Source organism: Macaca nemestrina, chromosome 1 (genome assembly GCF_043159975.1).
Source record: "Macaca nemestrina isolate mMacNem1 chromosome 1, mMacNem.hap1, whole genome shotgun sequence".
NCBI classification, from domain to species: domain Eukaryota; kingdom Metazoa; phylum Chordata; class Mammalia; order Primates; family Cercopithecidae; genus Macaca; species Macaca nemestrina.
In genome coordinates this window covers 190,585,929-190,609,483 of record NC_092125.1, presented here as the reverse complement: position 1 = coordinate 190,609,483, position 23,555 = coordinate 190,585,929, and the positions used below count along the sequence as shown (strand labels likewise).

Here is a 23,555-nt window from a genome sequence, read left to right as displayed (position 1 = left end):
ACCTCGTGATCCGCCCGTCTCGGCCTCCCAAAGTGCTGGGATTACAGGCTTGAGCCACCGCGCCCGGCCCACTTATTAAGCACTTTCTATAAACCAGGTATATTTCATGGAATCTTCACTATGGAGGAGATACTACTCCCATTTTACACATGAAGGACCTGGGAGGCTAAATGACTTGGGAGTAGGTGAAGAGGCTTAAGTGAGAGGCTGTGTGACTTGGGAATAGGAGAAGAGACCACTAGACTCCAGAGTGCTGATGCCTGAGACTATGCTCTAGGTATTCTCCAACGCTCTGGACATATCTCTAGCTCCCATGGGAAGTCTCCTGCCAACACAACCCTGTTGAGCTCAGCCCACCTCTTGGTGCTCAGGCACTGATGCGATCATGGGTCTCTAGCCTGGTGTTCCTAGTATCAAAGAACATCAGAGCTGGAAGGACCCTCTGGAATCCAACAGCTTCATTTTTTTTTAAATGGGACTCCAAAGCTCAGAGAAGGATATGGAGTTACCCAAGATCCCACAGAAAATCAGAGGCAGAGGCAAGATTAGTCCTGAGTTCTTCTGATTTCCAGACTCATCCCACTTATACTAAGCCCTTTTATTTGCCAAGTGATTTATATTTTGCAAAATGTCTTGACATACAGTGTCTCATAGGTTCCTTGCCATAATCCTGTGCCTAGATGTTCCATCTCTATTTAACAGATGGGGAGACTGAGGCCAATGGAGGTGAAGGGACTTGCCGAAGGTCAAGCAGCTGGGTGAGTGACAACCATGGACACTCAGGAACAGTTGAGTTAAAAATGTGGTCGCGAAGTGGCAGTTGTAAGGATTCAACATAAAATTTCACTTAGATCCAAGTACAAGAAATGAAGCCCAGACAGGCCTCAGGGAAAGTGGGAATAGCAAGCCAGGAACCAGGGCCCGTGTCTCAGGTGCTCAGGGTGGCGAGATCTCTCCCCTCTGCTGCTCAGCATGTCTTTTATCATCTCTGGAAGACCTTCATTTTCTTCTCCTCCATCACCTCAGTCGCCCTGTGACCTTGGGTTGCCACCACATTACCTCTGGTTGACAGTACCCTAAGCCCCCACAGGTCATAATTAGATTTTCAGCAGAGGCATCTACTCACTCCTGGCTTCCTTGTCCTTTTCATCCAACTCAACAAAGGTTTGATTTAATCTGTGCGAGTTACTGTGCACCGTGTGTAGCTCAGTTTCTGTCAATCCCAGCCTTCCTTTCCCAAGGAAGGGACAGAACAGGGAAGTCCTTGTCTCTCCTTAATAGGCAGATCACCATGCAGAGCCTTGGCAAGAAAAACCACAGCTCTGTGTCTGAGTTCATCCTCCTTGGCTTCCCCAGTGAGGCACAGGTCAGAATGGCCCTGTTTGCCTTCTTCCTCCTCCTCTACCTCATCACCCTTCTGGGCAACGGACTCATCGTCATGCTGATCTACCTGGACTCACACCTCCATATGCCCATGTACTTTTTTCTCAGTGTCCTTTCTTTGGTGGACATGAGCTATGTCACTACCACTGTGCCCCAGATTTTGGTTAATATGGTGTGTCCAAGGAGGACCATCTCCTGGGGAGCTTGTGCAGCCCAGATGTTCATCTTCTTGGTCCTGGGCATTGCTGAGTGTGTCCTCTATGCCATTATGGCCTATGACAGGTATGTTGCCATTTGCTTCCCCCTTCACTATACCCTACTCATGAGCCATTCCATTTGTATCAAGATGGTCATTGTCTGTTGGTCCATTGGCATCACTGGGGGGCTGATCTACACTGTCTTCACCATGCATCTGCCTTATTGTGGCCCCTACAAGATAAACCACTTCTTCTGTGAGGTCCCTGCTGTCCTGAAGTTGGCCTGTGCAGACACATCTTTTAATGACAGGCTGGACTTCATCTTGGGTTTCATCCTGCTTTTGGTCCCACTCTCCCTCATCCTGGCCTCTTATGTCCGCATCTTCACCTCCATCTTCAAAATCCGCTCAGCACAGGGGAGGCTCAAGTCCTTCTCCACATGTGCTTCCCACGTCACCGTGGTCATCATGTTCTATGGGCCAGCCATCATCATGTACATGAGACCGAGTTCCTGGTATGACCCGGAGCGGGACAAGAAACTAGCGCTGTTCTACAATGTTGTCTCTGCCTTCCTCAATCCCATCATCTACAGCCTCAGGAACAAGGATGTAAAGGAGGCCTTTCTGAAAATACTTAGAGTCAGAAGGACAGCTTAATGACTCAGGATGTTTCAGAGTTGTCCATAGTCATGGGCAGACTGGATGGGCTCATTTGATATCATACAGGTACCTCAGTTCTGACCAACCTGATTCTTCCTGCGGCTGTAAGCAGCCAGAAGAAGGTGTGGCCACTCTAACTGGGAAGTCCTCTATCATTGGCTGAAAAATTTTCAGCTCCCACCACCCAAAGACTCAGTTGAGTATTGAAGGCAAAGTATTTCTTTACAGAGACTATGTCCTTGCGGTTCATGGCCATTGCTTTTCCTGGGTTCTCTCCTTACCTCTGGAAGTTTATGTCAGTTCAGCATAATGGCACTCACATGTTTAACATGCACACGTGCTCTTTCCCAGTGTGAAAACCACATAAAGAGTCATTTGGGGTGAAAAATTACATAAAAAGCAGGCAGATTATGCAGGGACATAGTCTTGCATTACTGTCCGACAAACACAAGTAATATTTAGCATTGCTTTTTGTACTAGGTGCCTATAAAATAAGAGCTAGAGTTGTTTTAGACATATATGTATAACAATATGGCTAATAACTAGTCTAGTCTGCTCTGGGCTCAGTTTGTAGTACTGACTTTTACATGATCAGTTTAAAATTTACACTTTAAATCTCATTTTTGGGGGCAAAACATTTGAATAGACATTTCTCAAAAGGAGGCATACAGATGACAAACAGGCATATGAAAAGGTGCTCAACATCACTGATCATCAGAGAAATGCAAGTCAAAACTACAGTGAGATATCATCTCACCCCAGTTAAAATGGCTTTATCCAAAAGTCAGGGACTAACAAATGCTGGTGAGGATGTGGAGAAAAGGAAACCCTCAAACACTGTTGGTGGGAATGTAAATTACTACAACCACTATGGAGAACAGTTTGGAGGTTTCTCAAAAAATTAAAAATAGAGCTACCATATGGTGCAGCAAGCAACCCCACTGCTGGGTCTACACCCCAAAGACAGGAAATCAGTATATTGAAGAGATACCTGCACTCCCATGTTTGTTGCAGCACTGTTCACAATGGCCAAGATTTGGAAGCAACCTAAATGTCCACCAGCAGATGACTGGATAAAGAAAATGTGGTACGTATACACAATGAAGTAATATTCAGCCGTAAAAAATAATGAGGTTCTGTCACTTGCAACAATGTGGATGGAACTGGAGCTTATTATGTTAAGGGAAATAAGGCAGGCACAGAAAGACAAACTTTAGATGTTCTCACTTATTTATGGGATCTAAAAAAATCTAAACAATTGAACTCATGGAAGTAGAGAATAGAAGGATGGGTCTAGCAGAGGAGGTGGGGATGGTTAGTGATTACAAAAAAATAGAAAGAATAAATAAGACACAGTGTTTGACAGCACAAAAGGGAGACTATTATTAGTAATAATTTAATTATACATTTAAATATAACTAAAAGAGTGGAATTGGATTGTTTGCAAAACAAAGGACAAATGCTTGAGAGGATAGATACCCCATTTTCCATGATGTGATTATTATGGATTGCTTGCCTGTACCAAAATCTCTCATGTACCCCATAAATATATCCCCCTACTATGTACCCATAAAAACTAAAAATTAAAAAATCTAAAAAGTAAGTAAATAAATGTCATTTTTATTTGAGAAAACAGATATAGGTTGATTATCCTTTATCAGATATACTTGGAACCAGAAGCATTTCAGATTTGGACTTTTTTTAGATTTTGGAATATTTGTATTACACTTACTGGTTCAGCATCCCTAATCCGAAAATCTGAAATCTGAATACTCCAATGAGTATTCCTTAGAGCATCAAGTCAGCACTCAAAAGATTTCAGATTTTGGAGGATTTCAGAGTTTGGATGCTTGAATTAGGGATACTCAACTTGTACATACATTTCATAAAAGAAAAATATATGTGTGCATTATGCACATCTATATGCATATATCACTAGATAGATACAGAGATAAATAACAGATACAGAAATAGAGATGACAGAAAATTATATGACAAAGATTTCATTTTCCCCTACCTAAAAGAAATATTTGTTAATATTTTGCCATGTTTAGTCTGTCTTTTTTTCTTTATTTTTAAAAAATAATTAAATAATAACAGGTAAAGTTGAAGTGCCCTTTGAACATCTCGAACTCCCCCAATCAACCACAATTGCATCCATGAGCAATGCATAGGCTTGTTCCCGTGTGTGTTTACATTTTTTAAGTGGTAGCATGATGTCAGTATATTTCAGAATTTTTTTTCTTTCTTTCCTTTTTTTTTTTTTTTTTTTTTTTTTTTTTTTTTTTTTTTTTGAGACGGAGGCTTGCTCTGTCTCCCACGCTGGAGTGCAGTGGTGAGATCTCAACTCACTGCAAGCTCCGCCTCCTGGGTTCACGCCATTCTCCTGCCTCAGCCTCCTGAGTAGCTGGGACTACAGGCACCAGCCACCACGCCCAGCTAATTTTTTGTATTTTTGGTAGAGACGGGGTTTCACCGTGTTGGTCTGGATCTCCTGACGTCGTGATCCGCCCATCTCGGCCTCCCAAAGTGCTGGGATTATAGGTGTGAGCCACTGCGCCCTGCCTCAGAAAAAAATTTTAACTCGCTCTGACATCTACTCATTTGATAATTATAGGGGTAGCTCATTCTCTTTAATAAGCATTTGAGCTTATTTCATTTATCCAATTTACCATTGTTGAATATTTGTTTATTTCCAATTTTTCACTATTTAAATAATTCTACAACAAGTGTCTTTGGGCATTTCTCCATATGTATATATATTTTTAAATCATAGAAGTAGACTTTGCAGATTGCAGAATCAAAGAAATTTCCAGTTTATTAGATACTCCCAAATGATGTTTCCATGTAGTTATACCAACGACAACTCTCATCCTCACCAATGCTCGACATTGTTCATCTATCTCAAACATTCTAATGTGTCTACCCATCTCATAGATGAAACTTGGCACCATTATTTATTGTTTCATTTGCAATTCCCTGGTTGCTAGAGAGTTTAACATCTTTTCATGAATTTGTTGTTAGTATTGTGTAGTGCAGCAGGCTCTGGAGTCAGACTGCAGGGTTTCAATTAGAGTACTATTCTTTATCAACTTAGTGACGATGGGCAAGTAGCCTAACTTCTCTGAGTCTCAGCTTCCTCATCTGTAAATGGAAAGAAAATAGCATATACATGAGATGGTTGTTAGAAGGAGTAAATGATATAATACATGTAAAGCGCTTTCTGTATTGAATAACAAATACTAAGTGCTCAATGAATGAGATATTGTCTTTTCTTAATTTGTAGTTTGTTATACATTTTGGACATTAATTTTTTGTCTATTACATTCATTGAAAATACCTTCTATAAGTTTATTACCGCTTTTCTTTATGCAAAAGTAATACATGTTTTAAAACACGTTTATGTTTTAAAATTTTGTAAAACAGAAATGAACAAAAAGAAGAAAATAAAAATCATCCATTATCTTAGACCTAGTGATAACTACTAACATTCCAGTGTTGGCCAGGTGCGGTGGCTCACACCGTAATCCCAACACTTTGGGAGACTGAGGCTGGCAGGTTGCTTGAGCCCAGGAGTTTGAAACCAGCCTGGGCCACATGATGAAATCCCGTCTCTACAAAAAATGAAAAATTAGCTGGACATAGTGACATGCTCCCAACTACTAGGAGGGCTGAGGTGGGAGGATCATCTGAACCTGGGGAGGTTGAGGCTACAGTGAGCTGTGATCACGCCACTGCATTCCAGCCTCGGGATCAGAGTGAAACCCTGTCTCCAAAAAACAAAAAAAAAATCCCACATATTTCAGTGTCTGTTCTAGGGTTTAAGTTTTTAAATTGCTTTTATTGATGTTTTTGAAGAAATGTACATAACGTTCTTAAACAATTTATTTGTTTTCATGAATTTTGAACTGAATTATACAGTATGTATTCTTTTGTAACTTGCCATAGTCGCCCAACAATGTTATTTTAAAACATTTTTTTATGTTTATTTATTTTCACTGCTGAAGGGTATTCTTTACACTTACTTATGGTGAACAGAATATAATAGGATAGACTAGACAAGAATAGAATAGAATAGAATAGAATAGAATAGAATAGAATAGAATAGAATAGAATAGAATAGAATAGAATAGAATAGAATGGAATGGAATAGAATGGAATAGAATAATGACTTTTGATGAGTAGAATTCTTAATTTAACACAGATGAACTTGTGAATCTTTTCCTTTATCATTATTAAGTGAACAAATACAAAGATTTTACTGAGCTCATTAACTCAGGAAGGAGCCAACAAGGTGTTAGGACTGGTTTCAAGCAAGAATCTGAAGTATAGAGATTTATATTCTCTGTTGAACAAACTTCATTTGCATTGTGATCAGTAGGAATAATTTGCATTGCTATTGGCATATTCCATTGCATTGCATATGCTATTATAGAGCTCCATAGCTATTCTATAACTTAACAGCTATACTTACAGAGTTGTAAAATGCCTTAGTCCTTAGGCAGTCAATCAAAGGCACGCACTTTCGCTGCCTATAAGATAATCCTCAGAGAATCTGCTAGACAACACCCAGCACTACACTGAGAGGGCACTAAGTAATTAATCTCTTTTGTTCTTTTGCAAGTCTTAGATGCTCTTTTTCTGACAATATTCCCTCTTGTGATCTTAATCTTCAAAGATTATTTTTGATCACAGAAAGACTGGTCTCATTATGTTTGGCCTTATTGTTTATATAGGTGTAACAAGAATGTCAACCATATAGGCTTTTATGAGTTTGCTTTGCAAATATAGAGATATGCAGTACTGAGCAACTTCTAAAGCCAAAGAATTAACCTCTGGTCTGAAAGTTTTCATGAAGAATCTCAAATTGGACTCTGAAAATCCACTGTTATTTGCTATATCCCCAAATCCACTAAAGTTCTCACTGGCCAAGAAATGATTCTCTTTTTTCTTTTCTTTTCCTTTCTTTCTTTCTTTCTTTTCTTTTCTTTTTTTTCTTTTCTTTTTTTTTTTTTTTTTTTACCTTGAAGCTCTAGCTCAAAGGAAGGAAGTGGTTTTCTTTCCATCTCTAAGGTCAGGCTCTTGCAAGCCAAATAAAAGGCCAGTTTTCCTGGGAAGGCTTTGTAGAGATTGGCCTGCAAGTACACTTAACCCTGATTGAAATATGTTAATTCTCAAATAATTCTCAAAAAAATTCTTGGCCATATAATTCATTTGACCAATATATCTGGGGTAAAAAGAAAGTTTCTATTGAACATGTGCTAATAACTATGTTGCTATAAAAAGTATGGAGACTAACAAGCTTCTGAATGCTGATGGGTTCATAAGAATCAGATATAAGTTTAAAATGTTTCATTTTAGTTTATAAAAATAGGATCTACTTAATTAGTGTTAGAGCTAGCTTGAGAGAAGAAAGGGGTTTTTCGTATATCCACAAAAAATAGAACATTAAAAATAATAGCAATGACAATCTAAACAAAAAACTTCATTGTTTTGTTCAACTCCACATCATTTACTCTGGTTCTGCTAAGTCTGGGTCAGCAGTCAGTATCATGGAATCTGCATGATATTAGGCCAAAAAAGAGTCACGGGAATCCTGACTCAGCCCACTCGGCACATCTGGAAATTTGCCTAAGAGATACCAGCTTGGAATGTTCAGAGTACCTTGTAAGTCCTTTCTATGAGGCTCTGAGACTATCGTTCTTTGTTGAAGACACAAATTCTGGCTTATACCCAAGCCTCTAGGTCAGCATCAGAGAGAACAGATGGTATCTGTAAATGACAAAAACTGAATGGATGTCGTTAATTTATTACAGCAGCCAATTATATCAGAATGGAGGGGAGTGAAGTTCTCTTTTGAGGTACAGTGCATAATTATTTCATAAAGGTTTGATCAATGTTTCCTTCATGGCTAAAAACAGTATTATGGGCAGTGAGGGTACAGACAAATCCCAGGGGCCTCTCATGCAGCATACAATTTCTGGAATATTTACATTAATTACGCTTTATTTGTACAAACTTACTGTAGGGAAAGCTGGAAGTTTCTTCTGATTGGACGATCATTATAGTTCTTATAATAGTGTTGAACTAAATAAGAAATATGGAACACATCAATCAGACCTAATTATTTCTGCTATCCCTATTTTTATAATGTGAAAGAATAAATCTTTATGATTTTCCAGGGACACTCTGGTAGTTTTTGGTAAAAGGATACCCTGAGATTATTTCATTTTTCTAAGTTTAAGATCTGATCTTGGGAAGGTAAAAATCAACATTTTATCATGTGCATATGATAGGCTCAAAGGTACCTGAGAATTAGTACTTGGTGACCTATTCTAATCAAAGTGTCAATAAAATGTTTCAAAATGGGCATAGAAGAAAGCAACATGATTATAAATTACCTTAGCTCTTTAACAGTGAATCTTTGTTCCATGTTGGTTTGTTTTTAATGTTCAAAGACATGAGCAAGACAACATACCACACAGAAAATTATTCTGGTAAGATACAGAAGCACTGCTCTCTGGGCAGCTTAGATGGAAAGTAACTGTAACCTTTACTATCCTTGTTAGAATGGCAATCATTAGAAAGTCAGGAAACAACAGATGCCTGAAAATGTGGCATATATATACCATGGAGTACTATGCAGCCATAAAAAAGGATGAGTTCATGTCCTTTGCAGGGACATAGATGAAGCTGGAAACCATAATTCTCAGCAAACTAACACAGGAACAGAAAACCAAATACCGCATGTTCTCACTCATAAGTGGAAGTTGAACGATGAGAACACATGGACACAGGGAGGGGAACATCACACACCGGGGCCTGTCAGGGGGTGGGGGCTAAGGGAGGGATAGTATTAGGAGAAACACCTAATGTAGATGACGGGTTGATGGGTGCAGCAAACCTCCATGGTGCATGTATACCTATGTAAAAAACCTGCACGTTCTGCACATGTATCCCAGAACTTAACATATAATTTTTTAAAAGTCATAATAAAAGCAAAAAAAAAACCCACAAAAAACAAAAATTAGCTGGGTGTGCTGGCGCACATCTGTAATCCCAGCTACTTGGGAGGCTGAGGCAAGAGAATTTCACATACCCAGGAGGGGGAGGTTGCAGTGAGCCAAGATCACGTCATTGCACTCCAGCCTGGCCAACAGAGCAAGACTCCATCTCAAAAAAAAAAAAAAAAAAAAGGTACATGAAGGAGAAATGTGGATGTTTATCTTCAAGGCTCAATTTAATATTGAAATTGCCTTAAAACTCTATTTTACATATCAATCTCACCATTAATTAAATAATGTTAATTGTTAATGCAAAAAAAATTAAAACAAACAACAAAAAACCCACCTTTCCTGGATTTTCCAGGGCAGCACTGATTTGGGTAATTGTATTCTTTTACATAAAAGTAAGGTATTTTGTTACATGTACGTTAGAGTGAATTTAATTTTTATGCTTTCGTAAACTCATATTTTTATTTGTTCTTTCATGCTCTGCCTTCTTCCAGAAATGAGTCGAAGCAGCTGTTTTTCCATATGAATGAATTTGCTGATCAGAAAAAAGTCCTCCATCAAATCATTTATGTGGTCTATAGCTAGGGAGTTATGTTTGCCACCTTTATGGGATTTGGAAGAGTGTGATCCTTAGGGAGCAAATTGCAAGGCTGGGAATGGGCTGTGGACATGAGCCAGTAGCCAGTCTACCATGGGGCCACCACACAGCTGGAGGGAGCTTTCAGGGACTGGAGATTTCAGCTGAGAGTCCCTGACCTAGCCAAGCCTAGAATTCCCTACCTGTTCTTGAATCCTATCCTCTCTGGGATGCTATGCCCCAGGTATAACTTCTCTCAAGCTCTGTTCACATTGGACTTGCTTCACATCCTTCAAATGCACCATTTGTTCATTTATTCCCTCAATATTGATTGATGCTTTCCCTGTGCTGCACACTATAAACATGACATAAATGACACTATCACTGTCCTCATACAGCATGAAGGGGGAAATTCAGGGCCATCTTCTTTCCTTCCTCTGCTTCTTTGCATACCCTGTTCCCTGTACAAGGATTGCCTTTCTCTGTCTTCATCTATCAAACTTCTATTCATCTTTCAAAACCCAGCTCAAATAATCCCTCTTCCCAGAACTCTCAGCGAAGAAGCATCAGTGGGACTGTTCTCTGTGTCACTGCAGAATCTTGTGTATGCCCCTATCCAGTCCTGTAGGACACTTGCACCCGTCTTCATTCCCCCAATCAGTCCTCAAGCTCATCATGGGCAGAGCCAGGGACCAAGTCTTATTCAACTTTTGTCTCCAGTGACCAGAAATGTCTGATACACCACTGGCAGCTATGAGTGTTTACAGAGCAATTTATCGGTTGGTGAAACCATGGCACAAACAGAGGGAACGGGACGAGCAATTGTAGGGGGTTGTCATGAAGGAAAAGCTGGTAGGTCAGCATGGAGTGCCAGGGAGGAGTTGTGCAGGGCATGAGAGCAGCTGACTGCAGAGGACGGCATAACCAGGTTATCGAGGGAAGGCTTCACAGATTAGGGAACATTGAGGTGCTGCGATCAGGATTAGGTGAGGGTTCTGAGGCACACATAAATGTTTTCCAGGCTGCATGCTGTGCAGGGCATCCTGGGCTGAGGAAGCAGCATGAGGCAGAGCATCTAAAAGTGGTTCTGGCTTCATGGAGTCAAAGAACTGTAGGAAGGGAGGCTGGAGAGCGGGGCACAAGTCAGCTCAGGGAGGGCGTGGGTGTGCCCTTCCCCAGTCCTGTAGGTCACTTGCATCAGTCTTCAACCCCCCAACCAGGCCTCAAGCTCATCCACACCGAATATAATTAACATATCACAAACTACTTAACCAGGAGAGTTTGAGCTGTAGTTGACTAATAAAATATTATAGTTAATAGTCATTTAAACATTTACTAATTTTTATTTTGCAGAGGTCCTATTTTTGAGCCTATCATCTTTTTCAGGTCTCCAACATGTCTGTAGACTATGGAAGCTCAAGGACTCTGGACACTTTGTCTTCAGTGCCTAATGGATCGAACAGCCCCGGGGATGCCACCTGGCGGGGGTAGAGGACAATTTCTTGAGGTTCATCACTCAAGACCTGCCAGGAAGTCTCATTTTTTTCCCCTGGGAAAGGAGGAGCGGCTGAGGAAAGATCTGCCCTGGGGCCCTCTCTGAGCAGAGCTCTGCCCCAGCTGAGCCTCACGCTCCCCAACCTGACCTGGGCTCTGGGGGAGGGCATGGCCTGAGTGTCCCTGGGGAGTGAGCCGAGGCTGCTGCAGGAACAGTCCTGGCAAGGGCCCTGGGACCAACTGCCACTTGGGAGTGCCCTCTGAGTCTGAGGGGACTCAGACCCACCCCCTTCCCTGAAAGGTTATAAGCTCAGGACAGCAGTGTCCCTTGGCATTCTGGGAAGTAAGTAAGCCTACTGGTGCCCCCACGCCCCCAACATTGCCAGTGGGAGCTCTGAGAAGCAGCCCAGCCTGGTCTGCTGTTCCCACTCACCAGCAGCCGCCTGCCTCTCTGCCTCCATCTCTTTCCCACATCCATGTGAGTGTGTGCCTGGCTGCCTGTGTCTACTTCTCTTCCCTTCTCTGTGTCCTCCTATTTCTTTATCTTTCTCTGGGCCTATTATTATTTGTCTGTCTCTCTTTCCTTTGCTTTCCATCTCTCCATCTGTCTCTTTCTGCCTCTGTTTCTATCAGCTGTCTCTGTGTGTCTCTGTCTCCAAAGTCTTGTCCCATCTCTCCCTCCTCTTCCTGTGTCTCCGGCTCTGAGGTTCTTCCGCTAGGTCTTCAGCTCATTCCTTTTGCCTTTCTTTCTTCCTCGACCTCTCTGTATTTTGCTGTCTCTCAATCTCTGGATTTGCCATCAGCGCTGTCTCTCTCTAGCCATCCCTGATCTCTCCTCTTCCCCTTATCCTCTCTTGTCCACAAGGCTTTTCCCCTTGTAGCGTTGCTCTGGGTCTCCTGCTGGAGCCTCCCCCACTGTCATGTCTTGGTTTCCCCCTCTCTGCCCAGCTCCCACCAGTCCAGCCTGCCATCTGCCTGCTCTGCCTGCTCTTGGGCTCCTCTTCCAGCTCTCCCTCCTTGGGAGACTGGACTGCCCCTGCCTCTCCCCACTGCCCCACGTCTGATCACTCCGGCCTCTCTCTGCTGGGCTCTTTGCTGGTCCACCAGCCTTTTTTTTTTTTTTTTTTTTTTTGAGACAGAGTCTCATTCTGTCACCAGGCTGCAGTGAAGTGGCATGATCTTGGATCATTGCAACCCCCACCTCCCGGGTTCAAGCGATTCTCCTGCCTTAGCCTCCCAAGTAGCTGGGACTACAGGCACACACCACCACGCCCAGCTAATTTTTTGTATTTTAGTAGAGACGGAGTTTCACCATGTTGGCCAGGATAGTCTCTATCTCTTGACTTTGTGATCCACCCACCTCGGCCTCCCAAAGTGCTGGGATTACAGGTGTGAACCACCACGCCCAGCCCTGCCTGCCCTTTTTGCAGCTCCGCCTTGCTCCTGTGTCCCTCTCATAGGCCTCACACCTGCATCTCAGCATCACAGACATGCTTCCCTGCCTCCTGGCTCCTGGCTCCTGGCCTCCTCTCCTCTTGCTTCCTTGTCTGGTTTGGTTCCCCTGACAGCCTCCCAGGAGGTCTCAGTGTCTCTATGCCTGCTTCCTTGGTCTTTTCCCCTCTTCTAGGATTCTTAGAATGAACATTCTCCCACCGCCTGCCCATCCTGGGCTCCCAGGTACTTCTCTTCCTGTTCCTCAGTTGTGTTTTCAGCATCTCCTTCTCTCTCTCCTGTCTGCGCCCTCGGGGTCTGGTTCTCTGTGCCTCTCTCTGACTCATGTGTCTCTTCCTGCAGAGAACCCTCCGTCTTTTTTTCATCAATCATATCAGTCATTCTCTGCCTTTTGTTTTTTCTTTCTGGTTTTACTTGTTTGTTCTCTGGCCACTCTTGACCTTGCAGGTCGGTGCTGATACTGGGGCATGGTGTGTGTGTGTGTTGTGGAGGGTGGAGGGGGTGGGGGAAAAGGGCTGTCAAACGGGGAAGGGAAGAGAAAACATATATCTTCAGAACCTGACAGAATCAGATATTATTGCAAACAGTCTCCTCTTTTTGCAGATAAGGAATGACTAACTTGCTCAGAGTCATGGCCAGTAAGTAGCAAAAATGAGAATTCAAAAGCAGCTGCCTTTAGTCTTTTATCTCCTAGTCAGTGCTGCTGGAGAAGAGATATGACAGGGGGAGAGAAATATAAGGATCCAAAGTAAGAAAAAAAAAGCCATTTTTCTCTGATTTCCATTACACCCTAGTAATGGACCAAGGCTGGCAACCCCAACCCATGCCAGCCCTGGCCAACCAGGAGCTAGAGGCTTACCCACTACCAGGACCTTGCATACACAATCTGTTTCTGTTTTCTCATCGCCAACATGTCATCATCAAACCTAGCTGAGACAGAGTCAGAACCGGAAGCTCAGAGAGACCAAGCAACTGGCCCTAAGACACACAGCAAGGAAAGTGAGAGTAGAAACCCGTTTCTAGGCTTTGCTCTGGAGGACGGTGCAAACCCACCAAAGGGCAAGGAGTCCTGGGGGCCAGAGACCTGTCACCCACATCTTCTCTGCTTCCTCTGCCCTCAGTCTGCAGGCACAAGCTGGAGGTAAGAACTGGGTGGCCTCTCATTATCCTTGCTTAAGGACCTCACAACTCAGGAGCTGATGTGATTTGCAGCATCGGACTCCTCTGTCCCTAGCTCCATGTCCAGGCTCTTGGCTCCTCTGGGAGCAGCACTTGGCACTGCAGACCCTGGGCTGGAGGTCAGTCTCCCTGCTCAGACACTCTCAGGCTGGGCAACCTTAAGCCAATTGCTTCCCCTCTCTGGGCTCTGGTAAAAAGAAAGGATTGCATTAATGGTTATCAAATTAAGTCTCTAACTCATAAGAGGAGTTCCAGGGAACCATGTTTTTCTGGGTGAGGGTGAGTGGGTGGGTTTTTCTGCTCCTGCAGAAGTTTGCCTTTGACAAAAAAAGTTCCAGGGCTTTAAAAAGGTTGAAAATATGTGACTCTGAAATTGTTAAGACCCCAGGCCCTGCTCCCCAATGCCCACCCGTCCCACTGTGCATTTTCAGGTCTGTTCTCAGGGAGTGGCTAGAGGACCGGGTCCCCTCAGCCAGGCACGCCTCCTGGCTGTTCTTTATTCTTTATTACAAGTAACTCATGCTTATTGTGGAAAAATTTAGAAAGTCTTGTGAATTTTAACAAACAAATATCATCTATAAACCTAATCCTCCAGAAATGACCATTGTTAAAATTTTGATATATTCCTTTCCAATTTTTTTTTCTATGCATGTAAATCTTTATAGTATTAGGATTGGGTTATATATGATTTCCTATCCTGCTTTTTAAACTTAATAATCTATTAGAGCATTTCCTCACAGCAGGGATTTTTAGAGCAAAGTGACCAGAAGGAACCCTTAGAAATATCGCAGAAAACACTGGACTTCTTAGAGCAGATCAGTCGAGGGCCTATATTACTTCAAATTTGCATATTATAGAGACAAGAGTTATCACCATGAGACTGAAAGGCTAGGAAATCTATGGTTATGCTTGAGAGGTCTGTGAATCACCGTAAAATAAACATTCACCTACAGTTTCTCCTCTGTTGTTTGATAGGTATTTTTTTTTAACTCTTTAACATATTTAGAATTTGTCTTGATACACTATGTGAAATCATAACCCAAATCATTAATTAATTGTCTGAGCAACATTTGTTGAATAACTCTTCCTTGCCCCTCTGACTTACAATAGCATCTTCATCCTAGGGTAAGGTCTACTTCTGAGTTCTCTATTCTGTCCCGTTGATCTACCTGTCTAGTTCTTGCTTCATACTACATTTTTATTTTGTGGTTTTATTTATATGTTTAAACCTTTGGAAGGCTGTCTGCATTTAGAGTTATCAGATAAAATGCAGATGCCCAGTTAAATTTTAATTCATTTCCTTGGCTATCGTCACCCCATTATTCTCTCATAAGCTTTCGAATTGCATTATCAAGTTCTCACAAGTTGAGAGGAAACTGTGAAGCCAGAGTCCAAAGAGGGTGCAAGTCAGAAATGCGTAAGGAGGTAGCTAAGATATTCCACCCCAGTGGAGTGCATGTGCTTAGTCATGCATTGCCAACTCTTCCCAATCAATTGCCCTTTCACAGAACTCTAGACTTTGTGGATTTACTTTTGCATAGTTTCCCATCATGCCTAGAATTTTGAATATATTAGGAGCAAAACATAAATTTTTCTGAGCCATAAAACCAGAAAAACAATGAATATTGAAAGGTAAACCCAGACATGGGGAAAATTTTAAATTCTCAATACGTTCATTGTCTCCAACAAAGCAAAACCAATTTATTGGCACCACATCAACAGTGTGAAGGAGAGAGTCTTTGAAGTATTTCTAATTAAGAATGCATGACAAGTGAACATTAATTGCACAATTTATGCATTTTTAATTTAAGATTTTGTCCTCCTTGTATGGTATACTGGGATTATTATTTTTATTTTGGTAATTCTGAACATTGTTTACAGGACTATCCTCAATGTATCCAAGATCTTTCTTTAACTACAAAATATCCTGCCCCCTATATTTTAGAAAAACAACCTTCTCATTTGAGGAGATAATGTTATAATGATCATTTTAGTTAAAATTCTTGAATGAATGGCATAATTAACGAACAACATTTAAGTTCACTCACCAAAAAAGCTAAATCTTAAATATCAACTGTAATATTTTGCCTGCATAGCATTGACTGTAATGCCCAAGATTATCCTTAGCCCTAATGCTAACACTGATAGCAAATGATGAATATAGTAGCCCCAACTCTTATTCTAATCTTAATTCACACAAGGCTTAGGAACCTCTGAAGTCCCAAAAGAACAGAATATGGGGTGAGTACAGTACAGAGAGAACAAGGCTGTGTCAGGAAAGAAAAAACAGATGCCTACAGGCCATAATAGAACACTGCCTCTATGCTGCCCTGACCTGGCTCTCACCCCTTTAATCAGTATGACCCTCCACCAAATCCTGAACCAAATCCCAACATCACTCAAACTCCAATTGGAACAGAGCTCTTGGCACCTCCACCTGCCAATCCAAAGCTTCCTGATACTGTTAAGAAATGTAAATGAAACAATGAATATGAAAATTCCTTACACACCCGTGGCACAGACACTCAATCAAAGATATATCCTAAAAACTCTTTAAACAGGCATATCACGATGCAGGAGCTCAACCAGTCCACCGTGACAGAATTCATTCTAGTGGGCTTCACCTCCAATCCCAGGACCAGTCCTCTGCTCTTCACCTTCTTCTTTGTCTTTTACCTGCTGATTCTCATGAGCAACAGCCTCCTTATCACCCTCATTTACCAGGACTTACACCTGCACACACCCATGTACTTTTTCATCAGTGTCCTCTCCCTGCTGGACGTGTGCTATACCACCACCACCGTGCCCCAGATGCTGGTGCACATTCTCAGCAAGAAGAGGGCCATCTCTTTTGCTAGATGTGTGGCCCAGATGTACATCTTCCTCCTCTTTGGGGTCATTGAGTCATGGCTTTTCTCCATCATGTCCGTGGACAGGTACTTGGCCATCTGCCACCCTCTCAGGTACAAGGTCATCATGAGCCGCTGGGTGTGTCTCCTCATGGTGGGTATCTGTGCAGCCTATGGTGTGCTGGGTAGCATGTGCTATACTTTCTTTGCTATGCGCCTGCCCTATTGTGGGCCTAATGAGATTGACCACTACTTTTGCGAGGTTCCTGCAGTTCTGAAGCTGGCCTGTGCAGACACATCCCTCAATGACCTGGTGGACTTCATTATAGGCTTCAATGTCATTGTGGTCCCGCTCTCCCTGGTTGTCATAGTCTATGCCAACATCTTTGCCACCATCATGAAGATCCGCTCAGCCCAGGGGCGAATCAAAGCCTTTTCCACCTGTGCTTCCCACATCACTGTGGTCACTATGTTTGCCATTCCATGTATCATCATGTATATGGGCCCTGGCTCTGGCTCCTTATCAAACAGCGGAAAGAAAATGGCCCTTTTCTATAACATTGCTACATCCTTCCTCAATCCTGTCATCTACAGTCTAAGGAACAAAGATGTGAAAAAAGCTTTTTTCAAATGGATGGGATGGAGCAGGGCCCCAGAGTAAGACTTTAAAGCTAAAGATCTTAGAAGCTAAACAAAGCAGGACTTGCAGTCACCAATTCCCCAGGGACTCTCTCATGAGACCTAGTAGAGCTGGACTCTTCACCCTTGCCCAAGCGAGAGATGAGCAAGGTGTTTGGACGTTTGCAATAACTATGATGATGTTCGAGACAGAGATATCTGTGAAAATAAAGTGTAGTGGTTAAGAGCCTGGACTTTTGTGCCAGACAGACCAGGATGACAGACTCAGTTTCACCAATTAATAGGTAACATGAATTTCCGCAAATCATTTAACTATTCTGAGGTCTGTAATTCATTTCTATAGGGAAGTTGTAATGAATTCATGAAATAATATGTAAAATGTGCTTACTACAGAGCCTGGCATGTAGTAACCTTTCAACAAATGTTAGTTTTAATTTTTAAAATTTACTACTTAGGAATGAATAATCAACCAGTCATCAACCATGATCCTCCGGGGTTGTGGAAGTGAGTGGAGCCCTAGACAGTAAAGGAAAAAGAGGGAAAAATGGGAGAAAGAGAAACTCAAAAACTGAAAAGCAGATAATCTTAGGGTGAGAAGGAGACTTGAGAAGGAGGAAAGGAACCTTTATCTACCCACTTACAAACTATGCCTGTTACAGCATCTGAGGTTGACTGAAATCACCTTGGGCTAAGGGATGTTTGTAACAGTGTTTTACTTCTGTGCTTTTGGAAAACAATTTATCCCTCTTGATTTTCCTTTTTCTCTTATTTTTAATAAAGTATCTTCTGGAAAACTAGAGCCTTTTTTGGGTGATATCAAGGAAAAGGAATCCTGTCCATGTAAGGATGAGGAAAATTAGAGGCAGGAGAGTGGGCATAGTGTTACCACCAGATGCAAAGTCTGGAGAGAGGTAAAAACTCAATAGGAAGTTTTAGCTCCATTCTCCCTAGCTTGGAAGGCCCTTCCCTCCAAACTCTGCTTATTCCTCATAGAATCTTTACAAACCCCATGAGAAGCCAGGGTCCATGCCAAGGGTGCAGGTTTCTAGTGTTCTTAAAAGTATTACCCTGGCTGGGCGCGGTGGTTCATGCCTGTAATCTCAGCACTTTGGGGAGGCTGAGGCGGGCGGATCACGAGGTCAGGAGATCGAGACCATCCTGGCTAACATGGTGAAACGCCATCTCCACTAAAAATACAAAAAAAATTAGCCAGCCATGGTGGTGGGCACCTGTAGTCCCAGCTACTTGGGAGGCTGAGGCAGGAGAATGGCTTGAACCTGGGAGACAGAGCTTGCAGTGAGCCGAGATTGTACCACTGCACTCCAGCCTGGGCAACAGAGCGAGACTCTGTCTCAAAAAAAAGAAGTATTACCCTACCTGCATGCCTAGGAGCCTCAGTGTTGCCTATATAATAAAGCAAAACTAAAATGCAGGTGACAAAACAGGGCATAAAATTGCAACATACTTAACGGTCATATGGTTAACATCATCAACATAAAAAGGGCTCTTCCAAGTTGGTAAGAAAAATACAAGCACCTCAGAAAATCGACAATAGATGTGAACAGTTTGTTTTAAAAAATCCAAATCATTAATAGGCATATGGGGAAATCCCACCAAAGCAGTCATCAGGAAATGCAAATTAAAATATCAACATCATCTTTTTACCTTTGAAACTGTCAGAGTTTTTAAACAGAGGTGTCCAGAATACAATGAAATATGAACTTTATAGATTGTTGGTGGGAGTATAAATCATCTTTTTGTAAGACAATTTGTCTTTATATATTAAGAACCTTAAATATTTTAATGCCCTTCAACCCAATAATTCCACTTTTAGGATATTTTTGGAAATAGATATCAGAAGCTCAGGAAAAGTAACACATTATTATTATTGTTATTATTTATTATTATTATTTTTTTGAGACAGAGTGTTACTCTTGTTGCCCAGGCTGGAGTGCAATGGCAAATCTTGGCTCACCACAACCTCCGCCTCCCGGGTTCAGGCAATTCTCCTGCCTCACCTTCCCAAGTAGCTGGGATTGCAGGCATGCACCACCACGCCTGGCTAATTTTGTATTTTTGGTAGAGATGGGGTTTCTCCATGTTGCTCAGGCTGGTCTCAAACTCCTGACCTCAGGTGATCCGCTCCCCTCAGCCTCCCAGAGTGCTGGGATTACAGGCATGAGCCACCACACCCGGCCCAATACAATGATTTTTATTGTTATTTTTGATAAGGAAAACTTGGAACCAATTGAAAACACTTCTATAATAGTGACTCATTTAAATATGTTATGGTATGATCACATAATAGTATACTATGTAGCCATTAAAAATATATTTTATAAATATCTTTAATAATGTAAATGCTCACAACATGTTGCTGAGTGAATAAAAGCGGAAACAGCCAGTGAACAGCAGATTGTGATCACACTATTAACAGTTGCAAATGCCTTTTCACCCTTGGAATCAGACATCGAAATTTTTAACTGGGAGAGAGGACCACTAAGTCAACACATCTCTGCCCGCAACACGCGCGCGCACACACACACACACACACACACACACACTCTACTCAAACTATGAAACTTAGTTAATAATAATGTATTAATTTTTTTATCAATTATAACAAACTTACCACACTAAAGCAATATATTAACAATAGGGGAAACTATGTGTGAGATGGTGGGGCCTGAGGAGGAGGAATATTTGGGAAGTCTGTACTTTACATGCAATTTTCCTGTAAACCTAACACTACGGTAAAAAAAATAATTAATTAATTTAAAAGAGTTCAGACAAAAATACTATAAATAAAATCCATGGTATTAGAAGTGAAAAATATCCAGAATTTACAAGGAACCTAAATAAATTTACAAGAAAAAAAGTGTCTGAGAACAGACACTTCTCAGAAGAAGACATTTACCTGGCCAGCAAACATGAAAAAATGCTAACATCACTGATCATTAGAGAAATGCAAATCAAAACCACAATGAGATACCATTTCATGCCAGTCAGAGTGGTGATTATTAAGAAGTCAAGAAACAACAGATGCTGGTGAGGCTGTGGAGAAATAGGAATGCTTTTACATTGTTGGTGGGAATGTAAATTAATTCAACCATTGTGGAAGACAGTATGGTGATTCCTCAAGGATCTAGAACCAGAAATACCATTCGACCCAACAATCCTATTACTGGATATATACCCAAAGGAATATAAATCATTCTACTATAAAGACACATGCACACATATGTTTATTGCAACACTATTTACAATAGCAACATCATGTAACCAACCCAAATGCCCATCAATGATGGACTGGATTTAAAAAGTGTGGTATATATACACCATGGAATACTATACAGCCATAAAAAGGAATGAGGTCATGTCCTTTGCAGGGACATGAGTGAAGCTAGAAGCCACCATCGGGGGGCGTGCCCAAGATGGCCAAACAGGAACAGCTCTAGGCTCCAGCTCCCAGAGTGAGCAACATAGAAGATGGGTGATTTCTGCATTTTCAACTGAGGTACCGGCTTCATCTCACTGGGGTGTATCGGACAGTTGGCACTGGTCTGTGGGTGCAGCCCGACTAGCAAGAGCTGAAGCAGGGCGAGGCATCACCTCACTGGGAAGCACAAGGGGGAAGGGAATTCCTTTTCCTAGCCAAAGGAAATTGAGACACACAACACCTGGAAAATCAGGTAACTCCCACCCTAATACTGTGCTTTACCGAGGGTCTTAGCAAATGGCACACCAGGAGATTATATCCCACACCTGGCCCGGGGGTCCCATGACCATGGAGCCTCCCTCATTGCTAGCTAGCACAGCAGTCTGAGATCTAATTGCAAGGCAGCGGCAAGGCTAGGGGAGGGGCGCCTGCCATTGCTGAGGCTTAAGTATGTAAACAAAGCCACCTGGGTAGCTCGAAGGAGGCTGGCCTGCCTCTGTAGACACCTCCTCTGGGGACAGGGCATAGCTAAACAAAAAGCAGCAGAAACTTCGGCAGAAGTAAATGCCCCTGTCTGACAGCTTTGAAGAGAGCAGTGGATCTCCCAGCACGGAGGTTGAGATCTGAGAACAGACAGACTGCCTGCTCAAGTGGGTCCCTGACCCCTGAGTAGCCTAACTGGGAGATATCCCCCACTAGGTGCAGACCGACCCCTCACACCTCACACAGCAGGGTACACCCCTGAGACGAAGCTTCCAGAGCAAGAATCAGACAGCAACACTCACTGTTCAGCAATATTCTATCTTCTGCAGCCTCCGCTGCTGATACCCAGGCAAACAGGGTCTGGAGTGGACCTCAAGCAAACTCCAACAGACCTACAGCTGAGGGTCCTGACTGTTAGAAGGAAAACTAACAAACAGAAAGGACACCCACACCAAAACCCCATCAGTACATCACCATCATCAAAGACCAAAGGCAGATAAAACCACAAAGATGGGCAAAAAGCAGTGCAGAAAAGCTGGAAATTCAAAAAATCAGAGTGCATCTCCCCCTCCAAAGGAATGCAGCTCATTACCAGCAAAGGAACAAAGCTGGACAGAGAATGACTTTGATGAGTTGAGAGAAGAAGGCTTCAGTCAATCAAACTTCTCAGAGCTAAAGGAGGAACTACGTAACCAGCACAAAGAAACTAAAAACCTTCAAAAAAGGAACGGATGAATGGATAACTAGAATAATCAATGCAGAGAAGACCTCAAAAGAACTGATAGAGATGAAAACCATAACACGAGAACTACGTGACAAATGCACAAGCTTCAGTAACCAACTCGATCAACTGGAAGAAAGAGTATCAGCGATTGAAGATCAAATGAATGAAATGAAGTGAGAAGAGAAATATAGAGAAAAAAGAGTAAGAAGAAACTAACAAAGCCTCCAAGAAATATGGGATTATGTGAAAAGACCAAATCTATGTCTGATTGGTGTGCCTGAAAGTGACGGGGAAAATGGAACCAAGTTGGAAAACACTCTGCAGGATATCATCCAGGAGAACTTCCCTAACCTAGTAAGGCAGGCCAACATTCAAATTCGGGAAATACAGAGAATGCCACAAAGATACTCCTCGAGAAGAGCAACTCCAAGACACGTAATTGTCAGATTCACCAAAGTTGAAATGAAGGAAAAAATGTTAAGGGCAGCCAGACAGAAAGGTTGGGTTACACACAAAGGGAAGCCCATCAGACTAACAGCAGATCTCTCTGTAGAAACTCTCCAAGCCAGAAGAGAGTGGGGGCCAATATTCAACATTCTTAAAGAAAAGAATTTTCAACCCAGAATTTCATATCCAGACAAACTAATTTTCATAAGTGAAGGAGAAATAAAATCCTTTACAGACAAGTAAATGCTTAGAGATTTTGTCACCACCAGGCCTGCCCTACAAGAGATCCTGAAGGAAGCACTAAACATGGAAAGGAACAACAGGTACCAGCCATTGCAAAAACATGTCAAAATGTAAAGTCCATCAATGCTAGGAAGAAACTGCATCAACTAGTGAGCAAAATAACCAGCTAATATCATAACGACAGGATCAAGTTCACACATAACAATATTAGCCTTAAATGTAAATGGACTAAATGGTCCAATTAAAAGACATAGACTGGCAAATTGGAATAAAGAGTCAAGACCCATCAGTTTGCTATATTCAGGAGACCCATCTCACATGCAGAGACACATATAGGCTCGAAAAAAAGGTATGGAGGAAGATCTATGAAGAAAATGGAAAACAAAACAAAACAAAAAAGCAGGGGTTGCAATCCTAGTCTCTGATAAAACAGACTTTAAACCATCAAAGATCAAAAGAGACAAAGAAGGCCATTTCATAATGGTAAAGGGATCAACTCATCAGGAAGAGCTAACTATCCTAAATATATATGCACTCAATACAGGAGCACCCAGATTCATAAAGCAAGTCCTTAGAGACTTACAAAGAGACTTAGACTCTCATACAATAATAATGGGAGACTTTAATACCCCACTGTCAACATTAGACAGATCAACGAGACAGAAAGTTAACAAGGATATCCAGGGATTGAACTCAACCCTGCACCAAGCGGACCTAATAGACATCTACAGAACTCTCCACCCCAAATCAACAGAATATACATTCTTCTCAGCACCA

The 23,555-nt window shown here is 42.0% G+C and overlaps 2 protein-coding genes and 1 long non-coding RNA gene across 4 annotated transcripts in view; 2 read left to right on the top strand and 1 right to left on the bottom strand.

Moving 5' to 3' along the window:
- Positions 1–1,291: 1,291 nt before the first annotated feature.
- On the top strand, positions 1,292–2,236 carry LOC105495225 (olfactory receptor 2G3-like). Its single transcript, XM_011764513.2, has one exon. It carries the CDS (start codon positions 1,292–1,294, stop codon positions 2,234–2,236), a length of 945 nt encoding a protein of 314 aa, XP_011762815.2.
- Positions 2,237–4,930: 2,694 nt separating this feature from the next.
- Positions 4,931–23,555, bottom strand: part of LOC105494869 (uncharacterized) — a 44,968-nt gene continuing 26,343 nt past the window's right edge. The window contains exons 4-5 of one of the 2 annotated variants that reach the window (XR_011622074.1): positions 7,904–8,027; positions 4,931–5,383 (exon numbers count right to left, since the gene is read on the bottom strand). This is a non-coding gene — a long non-coding RNA (uncharacterized lncRNA). The remainder of the gene's footprint in view (positions 5,384–7,903; positions 8,028–23,555) is intronic. The other variant, XR_011622073.1, reaches the window with a different exon arrangement.
- LOC139356845 (olfactory receptor 2D2-like) lies at positions 16,526–17,509 on the top strand. Its single transcript, XM_071072131.1, has one exon. It carries the CDS (start codon positions 16,526–16,528, stop codon positions 17,462–17,464), a length of 939 nt encoding a protein of 312 aa, XP_070928232.1. The 3' UTR covers positions 17,465–17,509.

Coding starts and splice junctions, on each gene's coding strand:
- LOC105495225 (XM_011764513.2), top strand. CDS start 1,292: ATGCAGAGCCTTGGCAAGAAAAACCACAGCTCTGTGTCTGAGTTCATC.
- LOC139356845 (XM_071072131.1), top strand. CDS start 16,526: ATGCAGGAGCTCAACCAGTCCACCGTGACAGAATTCATTCTAGTGGGC.